At 52.9% G+C, this 21116-nt stretch overlaps 8 protein-coding genes across 8 annotated transcripts; 5 read left to right on the top strand and 3 right to left on the bottom strand.

Annotated features, from left to right (window-relative positions):
- Positions 1-181: 181 nt before the first annotated feature.
- CKM354_000267200 (uncharacterized protein) lies at positions 182-1198 on the top strand (the record flags this gene model as incomplete). The annotated part of the gene is made up of 1 exon (XM_044797835.1): positions 182-1198. One exon carries the CDS (start codon positions 182-184, stop codon positions 1196-1198), a length of 1017 nt encoding a protein of 338 aa, XP_044653770.1.
- Positions 1199-1822: 624 nt separating this feature from the next.
- Positions 1823-2776, top strand: CKM354_000267100 (uncharacterized protein; the record flags this gene model as incomplete). The annotated part of the gene is made up of 1 exon (XM_044797834.1): positions 1823-2776. The coding sequence occupies one exon, from the start codon at positions 1823-1825 to the stop codon at positions 2774-2776; it is 954 nt and encodes a 317-aa protein (XP_044653769.1).
- A 2038-nt stretch (positions 2777-4814) lies between these two features.
- Positions 4815-5984, top strand: CKM354_000267000 (uncharacterized protein; the record flags this gene model as incomplete). The annotated part of the gene is made up of 1 exon (XM_044797833.1): positions 4815-5984. One exon carries the CDS (start codon positions 4815-4817, stop codon positions 5982-5984), a length of 1170 nt encoding a protein of 389 aa, XP_044653768.1.
- A 1208-nt stretch (positions 5985-7192) lies between these two features.
- CKM354_000266900 (uncharacterized protein) lies at positions 7193-7892 on the bottom strand (the record flags this gene model as incomplete). Its single annotated transcript, XM_044797832.1, has 3 exons — positions 7193-7611; positions 7662-7765; positions 7819-7892. 3 exons carry the CDS (start codon positions 7890-7892, stop codon positions 7193-7195), a joined length of 597 nt encoding a protein of 198 aa, XP_044653767.1.
- A 458-nt stretch (positions 7893-8350) lies between these two features.
- Positions 8351-9397, bottom strand: CKM354_000266800 (uncharacterized protein; the record flags this gene model as incomplete). Its single annotated transcript, XM_044797831.1, has 1 exon — positions 8351-9397. The coding sequence occupies one exon, from the start codon at positions 9395-9397 to the stop codon at positions 8351-8353; it is 1047 nt and encodes a 348-aa protein (XP_044653766.1).
- A 599-nt stretch (positions 9398-9996) lies between these two features.
- On the top strand, positions 9997-11037 carry CKM354_000266700 (uncharacterized protein; the record flags this gene model as incomplete). Its single annotated transcript, XM_044797830.1, has 1 exon — positions 9997-11037. The coding sequence occupies one exon, from the start codon at positions 9997-9999 to the stop codon at positions 11035-11037; it is 1041 nt and encodes a 346-aa protein (XP_044653765.1).
- Positions 11038-11277: 240 nt separating this feature from the next.
- On the bottom strand, positions 11278-13103 carry CKM354_000266600 (uncharacterized protein; the record flags this gene model as incomplete). The annotated part of the gene is made up of 2 exons (XM_044797829.1): positions 11278-12466; positions 12619-13103. The coding sequence occupies 2 exons, from the start codon at positions 13101-13103 to the stop codon at positions 11278-11280; spliced, it is 1674 nt and encodes a 557-aa protein (XP_044653764.1).
- A 676-nt stretch (positions 13104-13779) lies between these two features.
- Positions 13780-19803, top strand: CKM354_000266500 (uncharacterized protein; the record flags this gene model as incomplete). The annotated part of the gene is made up of 1 exon (XM_044797828.1): positions 13780-19803. One exon carries the CDS (start codon positions 13780-13782, stop codon positions 19801-19803), a length of 6024 nt encoding a protein of 2007 aa, XP_044653763.1.
- Positions 19804-21116: the final 1313 nt, after the last annotated feature.

The raw sequence follows: 21116 nt of genomic DNA, 5'->3' as shown, positions 1-21116 counted from the left end.
AGCGCGAGAGTGGCGCGTGTAGTGATGTTTGCTGCCTCGATGTCGATTCCCAGAAATTCCCGCCATGTCGCACGCGGGGCGACGTCACACTTCGGCGCCGCATTTGGCCGCCCCTCCCCGACCAGCATCGACTGCTCCTGCATCTCCATCTTCAGCCTCAACGAGATGGTACGCTTCCAACATGGCTCGGACACTCCGCGCTTCTTGCAAGCAGCTAGTCCGCCCCGATGTGCTGGTCACTGGCTCTAGCGGCCACCTTGGCCACGCCCTGATGCTGGAGCTTCCCAAGCACGGCTTCCAGCCGCTCGGGCTCGATCGATTGCCTCTTGAGAAGGGCATCTTGAGCTTGACAGGCTCTGTCGCTGATCGTGGACTAGTATCGCGAGTCTTCAAGAAATACACCTCAATACGATATGTGATCCATTCTGCAGCGCTGCACAAGCCGCACGTCCCTACTCACGGCAAGCAGGCTTTCATCGATACCAATCTCACAGGGACACTCAATGTCCTCGAAGAGGCGGTCAAGCATAGCGTGGAAGCCTTCGTCTTTGCCAGCACCACGAACACGTTCGGATCAGCCGTCGCTTACGCTGCTGGTGCGCCGTCAGCCTGGCTCAATGAGGAGACTGCATGCAAGCCAAACAACATCTATGGCGCAACAAAGCTTGCAGCTGAGAATCTGTGTCAACTGGTTCATATGGAGTCTGGAATGCCAACATTGATTCTCAGGACCGCGAGGTTCTTTCCCGGAGAGGACGACGATCCCAGGTGGCGAACAGAGTACAATGGCATCAGTCAGAACCTCAAAGTGAATGAATTGCTCTACCGCCGAGTAGATATCGCAGATGTAGTGACAGCATATGTACAGGCATTGAAGAAGGCGAAAGTGGTCGGATTCAGCAAATATGTGGTAAGTGCTCCTCCGCCATTTCAGCCCAGCGGTAGACTTCTCGCGCAGCTCGGTCGCGATGCTGCTCCAGCTCTTGCGGAGCTGCTACCCGAGTACGTGGAATCGCTGCGATCTGTAGGCTGGAAACTGCCCGCAAGGCTGGACCGGGTTTGCGATTCGTCCAAGGCTATGCGAGAGCTGGACTGGCGGCCTGTGCACACCTTTCAACACGCTGTCTTGGCGGTGAGCCAGGGTCGCGGTTGGAACAGTGAGCTCGCGAGGAACGTTGGTGAGAGACGGTATCATTGATGGAGGAGATAATCAAGCAAGCCTATCAGGCTGTGGCACACCATCGGGAGCAGGATGTCGAATGGGAGCGAGTGTGATGAGCTGCGATACGAGGGAAGAGTGATTGAGTGAGGCTCATAATTATGCACGTGCCAAGGGTGCACAGAAACTGGGAAAGCGTCGTTCGCGTCGGCAAGCATGTGCAGAATCCTTCCTCCTTCCTCCACTCTCTGATTATCCGAAATGAGCCGATGCATTCACGCAGGCTTCGAATTCGTGTTGCGTGTTGGGCAGCGTCTCGAGCGCAAGTTTCCGAGCGCGTGTACGTGTTCTCCTGGCACCAGCGCAACATGAGCGAGCAACACCTTCTCTCCACGCTGCAGAATCCGCCGTAGCCGACACTTAGCGATCCGGTGCAGCGACAGCGTGGCTGTCCCGAATACCGTGCCCAGAAGGCTGGTACGTTTCCTTCCTAACTGCGGGGTTTTCTGGGTTTCTCCATGCGTTCTCGCGTGGCGCCTGCAGTCTGTCGCGAGCCTTTTTGCACTTTTGACCTTTCCACTCCCATTCCCCCCGTCACCAGCTTCTCGCCGCCGGGATTCGACCGTAGGGCATCGCCATGCACAGCACCTCCAGGACGATGCAATGTCTTCGACTAGTCATGTCATCTCACAGAACGAAGCCTTTCTAGCGAGCTGGATTTGCGCTGCACTGGCTCTGACCATCCTCGTTGCACGTCTTCTGACACACCAACACCGCCACAGGGCATGGGACACCATTACAGCCATCATCATCTGCTCCATTGCAATCCTTGTGGCACGCACTGTTCTGAACGCGCTCATTCTTCGACTGGTCAATTCGCCTTCCATCGACGATGACAACACACTACGCACCAGCAGCATTCTCGTGCTCGCCGCCCGCGTAGTTGTCACGGCATACTACTGGCTGCAATGCGTGATACTACTATTGTTCTATCGCGAAATGCTCAACCACATATCCTGGATCCACCAGGTCATCAAAGTTTGCTGGGTTGTGATTGGAACAACCTTTCTGGCCGTCATCCTGGCGACCTTTCTCGAATGTCGACCAATCAATCATTACTGGACCACGAGCCCGGACGGCCCCCATCAGTGCACGCGCGCATATGTCCAGATCCTTCTGCAATGCGTTTCGAATCTTGTCATCGATGGTTTATTGCTCCTGATCGCAACACCAATACTCAAGGCGCAAGCAAAGGTTTTCCCACGCAACCTGCAGCTTGGCTTCCTCTACATACTTGGAACGTTCTCGATCATCCTGATTGCGCTCAAGATCCATTTCATCTTCAAGGATGGCTCGGTACAACATGCACGAAGTTTCTGGGCATCAGTGCAGGTCGTTGTCTGCACATTCGTGGCAAACGCGCCTAGTATTTATGGAGCAGTCAAAAACGTAAAGCGACGACGATCCAGCGTCATGTCGCTTGCCAGGATTCGAACGAACGAGAGCAATTACTTCGAGATGCCAGGGCCCCCACCAAAGCCTCCAGTCCTCAAGATTCCAAAGTGGGCTGACAACCCGAGGTCCAAGTCGGCCTCGCCACGCATCGGAGAGCCTTGAAGTTACACTGGAATGGTGATGAAACTCATTGACCATCTCAAGTATCATGTCATGCTTCACGAGAGTCGCCTCCTACGGCCGCCCGACAATGTACTTTGATCAAATGCTTGTACTTTGCAAGGTACCCGGTCTCCATCCCGAGCTTGTAATTGACGAGCTGAGCCTGCTCGAGAGATGCGGGCTGCGAAGTACAAGCTTGATGAATACTTGACAAGACACACTGCTCAAATCCACGCATAAAGTCCAGGCAGCAGTTACGGGTGCAGGAAGGTCGTTCCCAACTCGTCAAGCTTTCGAAAGACCAACCTCTCGCCCGAAGCAGCCGCACGTGCTCGCGTGCCTGTCTGCCAAAGCGACTACACACTACTATACGGTCCTTCTCGGTCACTTGTACGAGAAGTCGTGGAATACACCGCGCCGGGCCTGGACCCTCCTCGCTGTAGTCCAGAACAGCAGCCGGAATGCTACACTAGGATTCTGAAGCATGACACATCATGCGACTGTGGAGGCGAATTCGATCTCGAACATCCAGCCACGACCCGCAACGGTGATTTGAGCTCGGCAAGCCTGATGAAATGGTCAAGCAATTGCACCTAGCATGGATGCTCGTTTAGTTAGTGGCAGGAACGAAGATAAGCAACAAACACAAGCACCGATGCCCCTGTTGCACCGGATCAAAGCAGTGCATTCGTAGTCCAACGTCACCGTACGCCGCTGCTGGCATCTACGGAACGTAGTAGACACCGATTCCGTACTTGGACAACATAATGAATCACTTCCATCCAGCACATAGCTTACGGATATTCTCGTATGTCGGCAAATTGAGGCGCTCGCTGTCGTCGTGAGAGACTGCACAAGCTAAAACTTTCACAGTGACGCAATCGAATAGCTTACAACATCTCGAGTCTCGTAGACGCAGGCATCGATGGCACGTCCAGGAGCGCTTGGCAGGTCGTCTGTGACCTGAGGCCGAATGTGTTCTGAGCAGCTTCGGGGCCCGAGGATCCGACTCAGCAGCATCTCGTCAAAGAACGGTACGAAACATCCGAGCGCTATACACGTGTATCCGCACTCCTCGGCGAATTGATACTTTCTGTTGGTACTGATTGATCGCCCGAAGTATTACCGGTCGCAACTCAGATCGAGCTATACCACGTGCGGAAGCACCTTACCTCACTTCCCTCACGTCATGGCGAACCAGCAGAAAGATCGAGGTTTCATCCATTCAAATGCCACACCCAGGACGAGGCACAGATGTGCAGCATCGTTGAATCTCCAACAATGTATTGTTATTATGGGCAAAGCAGGGACTGGTCTGCCAAAGCTTGCATCGCTGTGTCTCCAGAGACAGTAAAGGTCCATTCGCAACCCGTAAGAGGACTGCTCGGTTGGAAACGGAAAGTGACCTAACGAATCGGTAGCGCCTCCGGAAGCCCAGACGAACGGTCGTGCTACATCCTAAAGGATAGCAAGCGCCCAGAATTGATGAATTATCTGCCGAGCCAGAACGTGTAGACCCTTCTGTCCTTCGGAGAATCATCACTGCGCAATTACGACCCCCGACCTTACTTTGTATCCACCGTCTGCTTACCGACTGGTCAGATCCTGCTGATCATGGTAGTGCAGTGCAAATCGGACCCCATGCAATTCCCCAGAGCGCGGAGACGTTACTCCGTGAGGTGAATGGACAGCATTCGTGACCAAGGAAGCGTAGTCAACAGGTACTCCGTGCGTAGGACGGCGCATTCAACGGTCACATCGCCAAGGGCAAGAAGCTTTCTTTCGAGCCTTGTTCGCATCACATCCATGACTGGTGACAGAATGTCTCATCGCCCAAGCGAATGTCGAGCGAGCCCTATCCGTGGACCCTACGGGCAGGTATTATGAATATATAATCAAGCTGCTCAACCCCTTCTCCAACAACACATCTTCAGCAACCACATTCAGTTCATCTCATCTCATCTTCTCTTTTCTTCCCAAACCTTCCAACAATAGCAGCGCAGGCGCAGCAACAATAACAACAAACCACCCAAAAAAAATGAAGGCCTTTACCGCTACAGCAATCTTGGTCTACTGTGCCACCTTGGGACAGGCTGCTCCGGTAGCAGCTCCTGAACCCTTCCTTACATTCGGCAACCCAAACTTCTTGAAGAACTTGAACGCCCGCGACGCCGCGGCTGATCCAGGATGGCTCTCTGGACTCATGTGGGGCGCCCAAATCGGCAGCATGCTTTTCGGCAACAAGGACAAGAGAGATGTTCAGGACTTTGACTTCTCTGACTTGGTCACACGTGAGGCTGATCCAGGTTTCCTTAAGGGTCTTTCGTGGGGTGCTCAGCTTGGTTCTCTTCTGTTTGGCCTCGGCGGCAGCAACAACGACAAGAGAGATATCTCGGACTTTGATCTCTCTGAGCTTTCTAGGCGCGAGGCTGACCCAGGTTTCCTCAAAGGTCTCTCGTGGGGCGCTCAGCTTGGTTCCCTGCTTTTCGGTCTGGGCGGCAGCAACAACGACAAGCGCGATCTTCAGCTTGTCGATCTTTCTCAGTTCGCGGATGAACTCTCCAAGCGTGAAGCTGATCCAGGTTTCCTCAAGGGTCTCTCATGGGGCGCTCAATTGGGCTCCTTGTTGTTTGGCCTAGGTGGTAGCAACAACGACAAGCGCGATCTTCAGCTTGTCGACTTGTCTCAAATCGCTGACGCACTGTCGAAGCGTGATGCTGATCCGCTGTTTGGCCAAGGCCTGAAGTTCGGCGCGCGTGTTGGAAACCAGCTCTTCGACATCAACGACGATGGAGAGGGTGGAATCTTCAAGCGTGAAGCTGAGCCACTTTTTGGACAAGGCTTGAAGTTTGGCGCCCGTGTCGGTAACCAGCTCTTCGATATCAATGACGACGGAGAAGGTGGCATCTTCAAGCGTGAAGCTGAGCCACTTTTTGGACAAGGCTTGAAGTTCGGCGCCCGTGTCGGTAACCAGCTCTTCGACATTAACGACGATGGAGAAGGTGGCATCTTCAAGCGTGAAGCTGAGCCACTCTTTGGACAAGGCTTGAAGTTCGGCGCCCGTGTTGGTAACCAGCTCTTCGACATCAACGACGACGGCGAAGGTGGCATCTTCAAGCGGGAAGCTCAGCCTGGATTCTTGTCTGGCCTCAAATGGGGTGCTCGACTTGGGAGCGAACTCTTCGACTTCGGTGATGACGATGACTAGATGCGTCACGCTTGTTCCTTGGCTGGCATCAAGACCGATCACGACTTTCTCTCAACGAACAGTCTGAAGGTCGACAAATGATTTTTGGCCAAGATGCTGCTGTATTTGGTCCACTTGCGCGTGGGAGGACTTGAGCTGCTGGTTTCAGCAATAGTCTTTTCTGCGGACATTGTAATGGACTTGGATTACAATGAGTGGACTCTTTTCCTTTCTTGATTGAGATGAGATGAGATGAGACGACTGAATGTGGTTACGATATATGATTTGCTGTTTTTTGTTTTCTTTGGATAGACCGATTGGGTGCGAAGCTGGATGGTACGATGTGCTAGATGGTTCCGTAGCCTGTGTATCGAATAGTGTCATTTCACGAAGTCTTCTTCCAATGTTCTCAGTCAATCATCAAGATTCAGGATTGCAAAGGCCGGCGCACAAATTTTGTTAACAAATCTCATGCAAGCAATGATACTTACTATTCCAGCTTCCAAACCACCAGCAGTGTCGTAGCGAATTTATTTGTTCTCAGTGGGGCTTGGCGTCTATAGCGCAAAGGTACATAAAGTATTCAAAATTCCCTGCTTCCACCAATCAGCCACGAAAGTCAAAGACTTTCGATCCCGCGTGGCACAAGTACGTCTCATCACCTTACCAACCCAAAATAACTGTGATCCTAACGGTTTCGCAGTTGGCTAGCGCGTGAGACTTTTAGCAATAAGAGCATCTCAAGGTTGAGAGTTCGAGTGAGTGACCCGTGATACATCAAATGATAAATTTCCACTAACCAGTACCCAAGGCCTCTCCGCGGGAGCATAATCTGTTCAGTCAGACCTGATTCTTTTTTTTGTTTTTGTTTTCTTCTTCTTGGTTTTCCTGTCACACACTGCTCCCACAATATTGTTTTAAAGAGGAGCTTTATACTTTCATTTTGCTTTTCTCTGTGGGTACAGTAAGAGAAATTGAGACATCAAGTCCAGAGTGGCGAGAACATTTTTACAATTTCTACAAAAGGTTTGAATAGCACTTTGAACAGTAGTGTGAAATATTGACAATCAGAAGATTTTGCATGTGCAATGCTGTCGCTTCTCCCATTCCTCACAAATGAGACCCGCCCGGGCACGCACAGCACAGCTGGCGATAATAGAAATAACGGTACAAGAATCGAATTTGGCCTCTCGCTGGTCCTCAACGACATGCGATCCAGCACAGTCGTTCTACTTCCCCTCATCCGCCTCTTTCAGCGGTGATCCATTGATAAGTGAATTCGGAATCCAATTATCATTCTCATCAGTGCCACCATCAACTCTTCTCCACCAAAGCACACCCTGATTGCCATTGTCCCATTTCGACTCCATCCTCAGCAATTTGGTGCCCTTGGGAAAGCCCTCGCTCGATTTGGTTTCGTGAACAGAGTAGTTGCTATGTTCCTCGATTCCAGTCCATTTGGGCACATTTGCCACCCAGATTGGGCCGTGGACCAAGGATCCGGATTTTTCAGTGGTTGAGTCGTCGTGCGATACGCTCCATGGTCCTGCGTATGAGAGAGTGTGTTGTCCTACGAGAGCCCAGTCTTGGTTTGAGTCGGTTTCGTTGTATGGGAATGTTAGATTTGCGGGGCGGTATTGTGATTGAGCTGAGAAATGGTTATTCATGTTTATATTCGTCTTTCCAGAATGTGCTTACTGGCAGCAATGTTGAGTGACATGAAGCCTGAAGGAGTGTATGTTAGAAGTCCGACAGGGTCTTCGCCAAATGCGAGGTCGGGAACAGATACGCCATTGAGAGTGCTATGCTCAGGTCAGTTGCAATGCCTCGGCGCAAGTTCTCATAGTGCACTCACGCAGTGCTATTGATCAAGGCGTACGTGCCAGCCAGGGCACGTACGATCGCCTGGACTTTGGAATCGGAAGACATTTTTGTGAGAGATCCAGCTCGAATTTGCAAGAGGGCGTTGCTTGCTAAAGTACCATTACATCGTGGAACGTGTATGGAGAGCAGGAGGATCTGTATAGCAGCCTGATCAGTCCAACTTGACTAGAGTCTCACCGAGATTAGCTAAGGTGACGATCTGCTTGCTTGACGTCGCGGAGCAGGGGTGTCGAAGTCCTGGCGCAAATACTTCGGGATGCGCTTTCTGCCCATGGGGTGATCGTGTTCGCGGTACGAGGAGTCAGTCAGATTCAATGCGCTGCAAGCCAACAAATGAGAATCGCGGACGCTGTACTTGACCTGATTCGAGAAGAGCAAATAAGTGCAAAGCACAATGCACAAGGGAAATGAATGCCTTGAATTTGCTTTCGCGATCTCTCCGCAAAAGGGGAGAGATGTGCACCTACTACACGGCCAAGTGGGTTTGTTCCATGGTTAAGCCGCTAGGACGGAGTGTCGCTGTTACATCTTGCGCACTGGCACACAAAACCCCAGGCGTCTTGTAGTCTAATTCGACGGGCAGTGACGTCGAGGTCCTTCTCATCGCCGCCCAAGTAGGTGATGCACAACTGCTCGCCAGCCAAGATGTCACGGGCTGTGTGGAAGGTCCATTCTCTACCGGCACGTTTCTTGTGGACATTCGCATCGCAGGAATGGTTAAAGTACGATGCAGAAGGGTATACGGCATAGCCCATGTACTCCTCACTGTCTTCGCCGCCTGCACGTATGCCGAAAGCATTGTGATTGTCGGCACGCACAATATTGAGACAAAGCTGAGGCGTCAAGAGGTCAATAAGATGGACCGGCAGAATTGAGATGAGCTGAAGGAATGCCGTGCAGCTGTCCTCGAGATCCTGCTGCGTCCTGTATGGCGTGTCGTCCATGGCAAGCTCGAGAAACTCTTGTCGTTGACGTTCCGAATCTGCTCGACGCTCGAGGTGGAGGCCGCTCAGAAAGTAGCTCAGGGTGTCGGCGTCCTTGGACTGCGAGAGCTGACGCTGGATGGCGTTCAGTGCTTTTCGCTCAGCCTTCGACACGCCAAACTTGGCGCGGGCGCGACGCAGCAGGAGAGCAGCTTCGTCCGCCTTCTGCCAGAGCAGTCGGATGGTGTCCACACTGGGCTTCGCGCCCTCGGCCATTGAATCATCCCTCCCGCCGTTGTTGCTGGACTTGGTCCTCACGAACGTCGTCAGCGTCCGCCACGCTTCTACGCCGTCTGTGCCCTGCTCCAGCATCCATTGCGCACGGCATTCCATCGAACAGAAGACTTTGCCCAGCTCATTCTCGCGCTCGCGCAATGTCCGTCCGCGGTCCCACAGGAAGCATTGTGCGCATGTTTCTTTGGCGTATTTTTTGAAGATGACGTGCAATACTGGCGGTCCGCTGCGAAGGATCACGGTGTCTTTGGGGATCTGCTGACTGGCAACAACACCACGTCCAGCATCGTCGATACGCTGGACGCTCCACAACTCCGAGACAGGAATCGTCATTCGCTTGTGCACTGATTGACTCAAGACCACCGCTCATCAGCAGGGGAGCCTGGAGGGAAAAAATGGAGAAGGCTTCTTGGCGAACACCGCACCGCACCTTGCGCACCTTCCCTTACTTGGCATTGCTCACTACATGCAATGAATACAGGATATCATATTGGCACAGAGAGGACCCTTAGCCTTGTCAGCCGTCAATCAGCTGGACGAATGACAAGTCTGTCGGACGTGCATAGTCGGTGCCTTGCCAGACGCTGGAATGTAGCGCTGTTCTCACGCTGAGCGGAAGCCTGTGACAGCTGTGATATAGGAACTAGAACTATCGACGCCGACGTGGGACAGGCCGTGGTGTAGAAATATCTTCAAGGCAGGCTCAGTCGGTCGCTGTGGTTTCTCGCAGATTTACATCGTTGGATACTGATCCATACCGAACGAACGGAAGAAAACCACAGGAATGTGGTCCAGCTGGCGACCGGGTTGACCGCGTGCTGTTTTGCTGTGTCAACGTATACTAACAATTACCCTCAGAAGACCATCGCCACAGCTGACGCTCTCAACTTTTTGACACATCTGTTTAGTCTCTGAACATCGAGCCAGCACAAATGGCCCGCTTCTCACATCGTATCTGCGACATTGCAGTCGCTTCTTGCATTCTGTACGCGACAGCAAGAGCTCAGAATGGGCCCAGGACAGTCACCGTCGTCCCGTTGCCAAGCGCTGAAGCGGCCTCTGGAACGAGCAGCGAGCCTACAACGGCCAGTGTTGCGCCAGCAGCTTCTGGCATTTCTTGCCCGGCGGACGACGGACGCAACTACACTGGCTATGCTGGCTCCTACTACGTCGAATGTGACATGGAGATTGGTGGTCTTCTACTAGACAATGATATGGCAAACAAGCTCAAACGTCAGGCCATGACACCAGAGACATGCATGGCAGGCTGTCAGATGTACGGCGACTCGTGTGCGGGAGTCAACTACCGTCCTGGATCCTGTGTTTATCTTGCCTCCATCAACACATTGAGTCCATCCGAAGGCACGATTGCACTGCTCAAGGGTGCTCTTCTCGCTGGTCCTCCGACTACATACCCAACTGCCTCTTTCCCAGCCACGACGACATCTTCCAGCGCAGCTCTCTCGAGCATCCCTCCTGAACAGTCTTCATCAGCAACTGGTGACGTTGAGCTTCCGGGTGGCTACCCAGGCGGTCCTTCTATATCGAGCGCAGTGCCGTTGACTGCGACCTCCTCAACAACAGGTAGCAACGGAGTGCCGAACAGCTACGCGACTGGAGCTTCGCCTTCCTCATCAAGCTCCGCTGCGACGAGCACATCGACCGGAGCCTCGCCTTCCATACCGAGCTCCACTGCGACGAGCTCAACAACAGGTGTTTCTGCAGTACCAAATACGTCTTCCACCGGATCATTCTCTTCAAGTACTCCACCCAACACCACAATCCGATCGACAACCACAGGCACGTTGACCAGTGTGAGCGACTCGATATCGTCCACCGCAAACACCTCAGGTCCATCTACGGTCAATGTATGCAGCAACGTACGGACTCGTACTACGACAATCACCACGACCTCTACATTGACGACCTGTCTACCTGAAGATACATGTCCTACAGCTCATTATAAGCTGTAGCGATCAGAAGATTTTGGTGTTCGATTATACACAACTGAGAACGGTGACGGGATAACCTGATGGTACGCTTGTTGGGGATTACGGGGTTATGGCATGCAGAGTAATTGAATACAAAGTGACATGCTCGAAATGGCTTTGCCTACCTAGTGAACGGCAACACGTTGTACATCTGCACTTGTGACACTAAGTGGTTTGGAATCGAGAGACATGGTGCGCTTAGTCCCATTGTTACATTCACTCCTACCTCCCTTTGAGCTTGTTCCTATACTCATGCCACCAATCTCTACATGTCACATGCATGCTCATGTTATCAACCCACCACTCTCCGAATGAATCGTTCACATCAGAATCCACCTTCGCCACCCTTTCTTCTCTCTTCAGTCCGCAAAGTGCACAAGCATGCGGCGCCACGAAACCACCTTCCGTAGCTTTCAACGTCTTGACAGGCATCGTTTCTGCAATCTCTGGCACACTCGGTAGTTTGTCTTTCCCAGTCTGCGGCGTCCCAGAAGCAGTCGTCACCGCAGTCCTCAATTTCCCAACTTGCCCTTTCCATTTCTGCACAACATCGAGGACTTCTCGATCTTCTTTTCCGACTTCGGATTTATCGATACTAGTCAATTTCATACCTCCTTTGCCACCTGCGGCCGAAGGTCCAATGCGCATTGATTGTGCTAGGATCTGGTCTCGTTTCCAGCGGAATTTTCTGCCTGCGATGATGTGTGCTAGAACGATTGCGGACTTGAGGTAGGATGTCAGGAATTGATGTGTTGCGGGGTGAGCGAGCAGTTGGGCTCTTGAGGAGAGGTCTAGTTTTGATAGGGGTGCGAAGAGGGCTTCTTGCGCTGATGAGAATATTGAGGTGAAAGCGGAGAGGAGGATGATCGGGGGCGGAACATTGGTTGGTGGAACTCCGTTCTGATCGGTCGACTTGACAGAGGTGCTCGTTAATATTGTTGAGTTTGGTGAAGGATTAGGGCGCGTGCCGCTGTGTGCTGGCACCAGTGCGGGAGCAGTGACCGGTTCGGTCGCATCAAAATCGTCCCAAGCATCGTCTTCTCGTTTAGGAACCAGGCTTGATCCTTTCGGTCGGGTCATAGAATCGGCTTTGGCGTGACCTAGAATATTATTGGCACGTTCAGATCTCGGGCTCAGAATTTCTGGCACGGAAACCTCGTCACCTAGTCCGAGCAGATCAATTTGTGGCATCCTCGGCGCTGCCGTCACCTTTGGCGTCTTCGGTCCAGGTGGCCCATTCTTCTTTTGTAGTTTGCCGTGAGCGGGTTTCGCCGCGGGTGTTGACGATGTGTTGTTGGGTCTAGATGTAGATGGCGCAGCCTCGAAGTCGCCAAAATCATCGTCATCTGTGTCATGCTCAGACACATTATCGGCATCGAAAAGCACATTCAGGTCTCTAGTGGGCACATACCTGAAGCCGAATAGAAAGTAAGCTTCTGTTCCAGAGCGATCCATGAGACCTCCCTATAGCCGCAGATTTCAAGTTGATGTGCACATATTGCCGTCATTTGACGAGAGATAACAGAGGAGAGAAATACGCACTCTATCGAACGCTGCACTTACCCAGACTTTTTCTGCAGTTTGTTTGGTGCTTTGGGAGGATTTTTGGCGGGGGATTGCGGCTTTGAGAATGGCAGAGGCTTCTTCTTTGCCTGTGCTTCTTGCTCTGCAATCATCCGTTTTGAATATGCCATGGCTGCTTCGGGGTTTCTCGACAGGTCTTCCAGATCATCTGCTCCAGCATCATACTCGTCGTCACCGCCAGAGAACAAAAAATCCATGTGGTCTGCAAATGGATGCCTGCCGATGACTTGGTCTGGCTCCGGCCTCCCGGCATCTGTCTTCGGCGAGAATGGCAACGCTTTCGGGGCCGCAGGTGTAACATGTGTCGTCGTGCTGCCCATGCCCGGCGCCTGTGTCATGTCTGTGACAACGGCAGCAGACGCATCCTCAAAGTCACCAAAATCGTCATCGTCGTCAGCAGCAGGTGCTGGGGTTGATGGCGCTGCTGGCGGCTCACCAAAGGCCGCGAACAGGTCGGACGACATTTTGATCTTTTGGGCGGTTGTCAGGAGCTGCACATGCGGGCGTGGACTGCCGTCCAAGTCAACGTGATGTTGAATGGACCAGCGTGGTTTAGTGGCGGTTCATGTGAATGGAGGATTGAGTACATGTACATGTAGGGCTGAGTCAAGCTTTCGGGCCGGAACGCGACTCTTCGCGTGAATCTGCAGCTGCCCATTACGACACTCGCGTCGCGGCTGCTGTGTTTCTTTCCTTCCCTCGTTTGTAGCACCCGACTCCAAACGGTTGGCCAACGGCACGCCGCGGTGGTGCGAACGAGCGAGCGGTAATGAAGTGAGCAGTGGGTGGGCGTTGTCGGTCTTTCACTTTGCTCTTCTTGCCATCAGCTGCAACCACAATCGGCAGCGCTGCCATTGCCGCATCGGCTTCCCTTCTCAACAACAACCACGCCAGACACTACAACGCCCTTCCTTCGATTCTCACCCACGCGCGCGACGCAGCTTCGAGCAGCGATTCTTGCAGCTCCTCTCCCCCAACACCACCGCTTGACAGCCATACAGCTCATCCGCCCGCGAAGGTCCAGGGGCGCTGTACATAGATCGTCTATAGCGTGATCTTGACGACTCTCACGCCACAAAAGTTTGTCACACACATATCTCCGTCCGACCTTTGAGGGTCTGGGCGTGTAGTGCATACCACATGGCGGGACCACAATTGGTGCAGAAATTGGAGGAGCTTGCGCAGGATGAGGACCTGCACTGGTTCTGTCCACGAGGCCCGGGTCGAGAGGAAGTCTACTGTTTCGATGAAGACGTCGACGCCGAGGAAGAGTCAAAAGAGGCCAGACAGGCGCGGCATGAGCTCGTCAGAGAGGCACACGAGCGACGAGACAAGGCACTAGAGGTGTGCATCATCCTGGCCTTTGACGGCTCCGATGCTGTGGCATATCAAGAGAAGCTCAAGGCGAGCTTACAGATTCAGCTCACTCGATGTGACATTTGTGTCCGCGAGTACCATCGTGGCCGTCGCTTACTCCGCAATCAATTGGAAGCTGAGTACCCTCCGGACGATGTGCTGGTTTTCATGCAGACGTTCGACTCCATGAACGAGGCCCGAATTACAGCTGGCCTAAATGTCATGACAGAAAGCCTTGCCGCACTACCTGAAGAGAAGCGCAAGATCAATGCCGCCGGCGACGTGGGGATGTTCGCCCTATTCGAGTCGTTACACTGCATCCCATTCCTCAGGAGTGAGGATGTATTGCAACGATCTTTCGATCCCGCGTTCAACCTCGTACTGGGAAAGAAGAAAAAGCTATTCCTGCCCAATTTCGCACCTGGAATGGCAGCCTTTCTTTACAATGGGAATCAGGATCGGCAAGACTGGGCGGAGCGCAACATCGTTAGGAATGGTGCGAAGCGCAAGATGTTCAGTCAGGAATTCGACTTCGCTGTCAGGCCGTGGCTTGAGCCCGCCATGAACAGAGTGCAGCTCGTTGGCATAGAGGCTACGTTCCTGCCCCGATTTTGGATGGCAACGCGACTGCTACTGGCGCAGATGGATGAGTCGACCATGACTACGAATCTGCGGGCAATGGACATCAACTTATTTCAATTGGCACTTGACCACTTTCAGCTGGATCACCCGCACTTTGCAGATCTTCTTGCAAGTGTACATATCATGCTAGAAACTTGCCGCTCAAGGTTTTGGGATGCTGTCGGAGCAATGACACCGCAGTATGTTGCGGAGCAGATCTTCAAATCGCCAGGACTCAAGTCTCTCCTCCAGATTACGAACGAAACGGAGCCTTTACGCCTGGAAGAAAAGATGGCGTGGGTGGATGTCTTCATCCGCAGCATCAAGCCAGCCAACCTCGTCACGCCGCTTCGTACAGTCTTGGACCAGCTCTTGAGGCGGTTGCAGGAGGACCCATATTCCAAATATGCAAGCAATGTGTCGTGGGAGAAAGGCTTGGACTGCCTGCTCGATGCTATAAGACTCATAACGTCTTCAGTGGATGGCGGACCTGTCTACACGCACCTGATCGAGACGGTGTCCAACGATCACCTCAATGCAATCTTGAAGGAATTGAGCGGCATTGAAAAGAAAGGAGAACTGCAAGTCTCAAAGACCGAGCAATTGGACCTCGAAATCATCTCAAAGGTGCTTGACATGGAGGTGAAGAGCATGAGTCGCGACCGCCGCTACATTCTTCAACACAACGAGATCGATCACATCGTTGGTAGCGAGAGCAGGAACCTTTGGAGGAAGACTACGCAGCATATCAAGGCCGGGAGTGGCGCTCTGCCTGCTGCTATTCTCTCCGGCATCAAGGGTCTGATGCAACTGGAGCCTTTTCCAACTAAGCGACCCGGAGACCTTTGTGCTGCAAAGACTAAATGGAACGAGACCTTCAACACCACGCGGGACAATGTTGTTGCCCACTTGATAGCTCGCCTTGATCTCTTCAGCGGTGATCAATTGTCCGAACTGTATCTTGACCCTGCAGCCGCTCGAGGCCTTATGGCTCTGCTTTTCAGCGGAGACGATCAAGTGCACCAGGGCGCATTGGCCATCCTCAAGACGCTCACAAGTGAAGACAGCAGATTGGATTGTTTCAAGCATGTCACATCGGTTTACTTCAACACCACACTGGAGTCTGTATCAGAGTGCTTGCTCTCCATTGCGAAAGCCAAAATCTTTAGCCCGTGTGCGATCTTGATGAGAGTCAGTCGCGATATCTTGGATTGCCTCTGTGATTCACAAGATGGCATTCTTCGGAAGAAAGATTCAACGACCGAGCAGGAGCAGAAATCGCTTCGAAAATTCTGGGTGGCGATATGGGCAGCAATTTCCACCATTTTCGAGAAGACCGAAGCCTGGAGTGCGCTCCAAGAGAAACGCATGATGATGGATTTCTGCCGCGACATCATGGACTTCGCAGAACATGCTTTTGACCAGTATGCAATCTTTGCTGCCAAATTGGACTCTGAACAACGCTCGCAGCTTTTACAGCAGCCTAGGCAGACCTTCCACAACATGATCAAATATCTGCGTCTCAGGGATGACTGGTTGATTGACAAGTCTGTCGCCCTCACCTGCAGTATCCTGCAGCGCTTACGAGATGCCAATATTCAAGCAAGGGAAGAGTCTCTCGGACACCTTGTCGAGATACTGCAGGGCAAAGTCAAGAACAAGCTGTCTACGAAACACAAAGCAGAGCTGCAGCGAGCCTTGGAGCATCATACTGACGAGCCCCTTTTCGGTGAAGAGGACATCGCAGAAGTCGCTAAGCAGAAGAGACAGAGCTCTTTGCAAGGTTGGGCCAAATCAGGACCCGTCTCTGGATCCTCTACGCCAACTCACCCCGGCAAGCCTAACAAGCACGGCATTGACCTGGAGGCTTGGGCGAGCAGAGCAGCAGCGCAAAAGAGCCAAGCGAAAGAGCAGATGAAAAAGCAGCCCCTCGGTGTCAAAGAGAAGATGCTAGCTCAGAGCAAAGTCGGAGTCGTTGACCAGGCCAATTTCTTAGCTAAGCGTAAGGCTACCTTGGCGGAGCAACAGAGGCAGAAAGAGCTAGCACTTGCGAAGGCGAAAGGAAACGGCGCAGGAAGTGGAGTCATCGGACTTGGCAACTATGCTGCTGATCATGACAGCAAAGGACAGACAATCATGGTGGATTCGGATGAAGAAGATAGCGACGATGAAGATCTCGACGACGACCTGTTCGGCACTTCTGCCAAACCGAAGAAGCAGGTCCGGCCAGCGCTCGATGTTAGCGGCACATCGGGCCTCAAGCCAGAAGTAAAGAGCGGTCCCACCAAGATTGCGCGCACGAATCGATCGCTCAAGGATATGCGCGCACGTTTGAAGCCCGATCTTGGTCCACTGCATCGCCTGATGCTGGCGTGGGACTTTTTCCACACTGGTGACTACCCTCCTGGGTCGAATGAACATGAGTTCTCACATGTCGAGAATTCGTTCCGAGATCCTTCGTCCTACCAGCGAACATTCGAGCCCTTACTGATATTGGAAGCTTGGCAAGGCATGGTGAAGGCACGGGAGGAATTGAGAGACACCACCAAGCCCTACGAGATCAAGGTTCAGAACCGAAGCAACGTGGATCAGTTCATCGAAGTCAGCAGTGTGATTGGGCACCAGGAGAATAGAGATCTGCAGCTAGGAGAAGGCGACATCATTCTCTTCTCCAAGAGCAAGAAACCGGCGGCCGATGAGGATGAGCCACACTGTCTGGCTCGGGTGTATCGTGTCAAGCGCCAGAAAGCTCATCTGGAAATCGTCTATCAGATCATGCCCGGTTCCTCCCTTGCTAGTCAGCTAACAATGCAAGCCATTGTTTACGGCCTCAAGCTGCAGTCAATAACACCGCTTGAGCGCGAATACGGTGCTTTGAAAGGCCTGCTGTACTACGATCTCTGCAACCAGATTATCCGCGCCAAACCTTCGCAAAAGATCAATTTCAGCGAGCGGCAGGTCAATGGCTTCCAGGATGTCTACGATCTGAACCGCGCACAATCTGAGGCCGTCAATGGCGCGCTCGAAAACGAAGGCTTCTCGCTCATTCAGGGTCCACCAGGCTCTGGCAAGACAAAAACCATCGTTGCTATTGTTGGAGGGCTGCTGACTCCGGCTCTGAAGAATGCTCCTCGCGGTGCTCACAAGATCACCTTGCCTGCTTTGAACGGTCATGCTGGCAACGGTACCGATGCTCCAGCAAAGAAGTTGCTGGTGTGCGCGCCGAGTAATGCGGCAGTGGACGAACTCGTCCTGCGTCTCATGAAAGGCGTAAAGACCAAAGATGGGGAACACCACGATATCAAGGTTGTCCGAATTGGACGTAGTGAGGCCATCAGCGCGCAAGTGGCCGACGTCACAATGGAGACGCTTGTGCAACAGAAGATTGGCGGAGCCAATGGCCCCGATGACAAGCAGCGGAAGCTGAATGCCAATCTGTTCAAGGAGCACAGTGAGGTCTCAGCACAGCTACGCGACCTATACCAGCAGCGTGACTCGGAAGAAGAGATGCGAAAGCTGGAACCACCGCAGCGCAAGGAGCTCGAGGACACCATTATCCACGTTCGGAAACGCAAAGCTGAGCTAGGCCAACGCATAGACTCAGTGAAGGACAACGAGAAGAGCGCAGGACGTGAGCAAGAGTTGAATCGAAAGAGAGCACAGCAGGCCGTCTTAGATGAGGCACATGTCATCTGTGCCACCCTCAGCGGCTCTGGTCATGACATGTTCTCTGGCCTAAGCATTGAGTTCGAAACGGTCATCATCGATGAGGCTGCTCAATGTGTTGAGATGAGCTCACTCATTCCTCTGAAGTACGGTTGCGTGAAGTGCGTCATGGTGGGAGACCCAAAGCAGTTGCCACCAACCGTCTTTTCGAAAGAAGCTGCCAAGTTTCAGTACGAGCAGTCTCTCTTTGTGCGCATGCAGAACAACCATCCGGGCGAGGTACATCTTCTCGACACACAGTATCGAATGCATCCAGACATTTCGGTCTTTCCAAGCAAGACCTTCTACGATGGCTTGCTCAAGGATGGTCCAAGTATGGCTGGACTCCGCAAGCAACCCTGGCATACCAGCTCCCTGCTCGCTCCGTACAGATTCTTCGATGTGGCAGGTCAGCACGCTTCTGCCCCGAGAGGAAACTCACTCGTCAATATGGCGGAGATCGAGATCGCCCTTCTGCTATATAGTAGACTGCGGACCGATTTTCCCAACTACGACTTTACAGGCAAGATCGGCATCATTGTCACCTACAAAGCGCAGCTGAGGGAGATGAAGAATGCATTCATCAACAAGTTTGGGCAAGACATTGCTGACTTTATCGAGTTCAATACTACCGATGCCTTCCAGGGACGTGAGAGCGAGATCATCATATTCTCATGTGTTCGCGCTAGCTCAGCTGGCACGATTGGGTTTCTTCAAGATATCCGACGTATGAACGTTGGTCTTACACGAGCAAAGTCGAGTCTGTGGGTATTAGGAAATGCGAATACGTTGTCGTCGGGAAGATACTGGAAGAAGCTGGTGGATGACGCGCGAGACCGCAACAATTACACAACAGGTGACCTCAAGAAGCTGCTTGGTCAGAGCAGTAAGAACTTTCCGGCTGGCGAGAACGCGCCCAGAGGTACAGCCAATGCACACTCTGCTGCCATCAATCGGCCCTCCCCTGTCAACGAGGTCAAGCGAAAATCCGTAGATACAAGGCGTGAACAGAATCCAGCGCCGGTGGCTTCTGAACAGATGCCCAGTGTCCCAGACAAGATGGATGGCGTTCGATATCGCTTTGAAGATCGCATCGGCAAGAAGGCCGCGAATGCAAAGCTACCGGACGAGGATGTCGAGATGGAGGATGCTGAGCCTGAATACGAACCTGAGCTTGAAGTACCGACGCCGTTGGACGGCACTTCCAGTTTGCAGCCTCCTCCGAACCTCAACGCACTTCCTGCTCAAGATCCACCATCTAGAGCAGCATCTGGTGCTCCCTCGCACGACCCCGATCCAAAAGCCAAGACTCCCGCTTCGAGAGATGCAACACCAGCCTCCGAAGTTTCAAGACCCAGCAGCGGCGCTTCTAGTACCATCCCGCGTCCTGAGCAGCAGAACAAGCCGCCGCCAAAGATGGTCAAGAAGAGGCCGGCTGCTCCGAGCATGTTTATGCCGAAGAAGAAACCTGGACAGAGATGAAGTTAGCCTGACAGACGAGTGCATTACAAAGCAAGGCAGGAGGATGCCAGGATCCGCTATGTAGAGTAAGTAGAGCATTGCGGCCCAGGGGAATGTAGGTCGGCCTAGCAGGTTCGCCGAGTCGACATTGAGCAGGCCTTTTTACTGAACACTGACGAGGCGACTGGAATCCCAATGGGCTCTGTCACAACGCAGGTAAAGGAGGTGCATCTCTAACAACTCTCTCATGGGCCCGCTCAGAGGACGTCTTCCCGTTGGACATGGCTGCTTCGTGGACGATCCTTGGTGCTACAGTACACGCGCTCTCGTGGCAAGGGAAGTTCGGAAGCAGGAAAATGGTGCTACCAGTCTGGACTCTGATGCATGTCGTTGCGATTGGCCTTGTCATTCAAAAGAGTTTAAGCCAGAATAGGCCAATGCGGGCATCTACTGCCCTTCCCCTTGAGTGAAGTTGAGCCTGTGCATCATGAACAGTGCTTCAGCATGTAGGACACACTTGCAGAAAAGGTCGCCGATTCCTGCTTCCGATTACAGCAGCAGCAGCGGGTCGCTGACAGTTGCCAGCACAATGCCGTGGACTAGGGCTCCACATGCCAGTACTTGCCTGATGGGAGTGCCACGGCAGATTTGAGTGTGATAGAACGCCCCTCGACTCTGACACATGCGTATCCTACGATCCTGTGAGATATTCCAGAAACCTGGCGTTGGCCTTCTACAAGCGCTGGCGTGTATCATCGCCAAGACGTTTTGACACAACGCCAACTGTAACGTTCCTCAAAGAGCCGCGTGCATATGCTCCACAGACTTGGCCTGAGGATCTTGACGGCTTCTCGGGTCGCACTTGGGTGAAGTTGGATGTCACGTTACCGTCGCACGGGAGCTGCAGCGCGCTAGAGATGCTATGCGCCGGAGTTTCGCATCCCTGTTGCAGAGTGGAGCCCAGGCACGGTTTTGTGATACCTCACCTGCATCTTCGCCGATACATGTTATCCATCGCGCAGATGTCAGCTCCATTGCTCGATTCACCGCCCTGCTGCTCCCTCCCAAATCGTCCATCTGCGGGCCTGGAGCTGGAGCAACGAGGCGAAAGAGGCTCGGTGGGCATATTTCTGACATTTGCGAGGCATTGGTTTGTATTCAATCGTCTCTGTCAAATCGACACATTGCTGCTGTCTCAGACAACAAATCATCCGGAGTGACGGAGTGGCGAGCACGGCATTCTAGCCTCGCATTTGACCGCTGATCTGGCGCGCTCCTCCAGTGACCTTGAGGCACCGCAGCGTGGGCCGCATTCAAGCAATCTTGTTTGCGAC

Source organism: Cercospora kikuchii, assembly GCF_019650295.1.
Source record: "Cercospora kikuchii DNA, contig_00002, whole genome shotgun sequence".
NCBI classification, from domain to species: Eukaryota; Fungi; Ascomycota; class Dothideomycetes; order Mycosphaerellales; family Mycosphaerellaceae; genus Cercospora; species Cercospora kikuchii.
The sequence above is the reverse complement of the archived record's forward strand: the minus strand, read 5'-3'. Positions and strand labels throughout refer to the sequence as shown.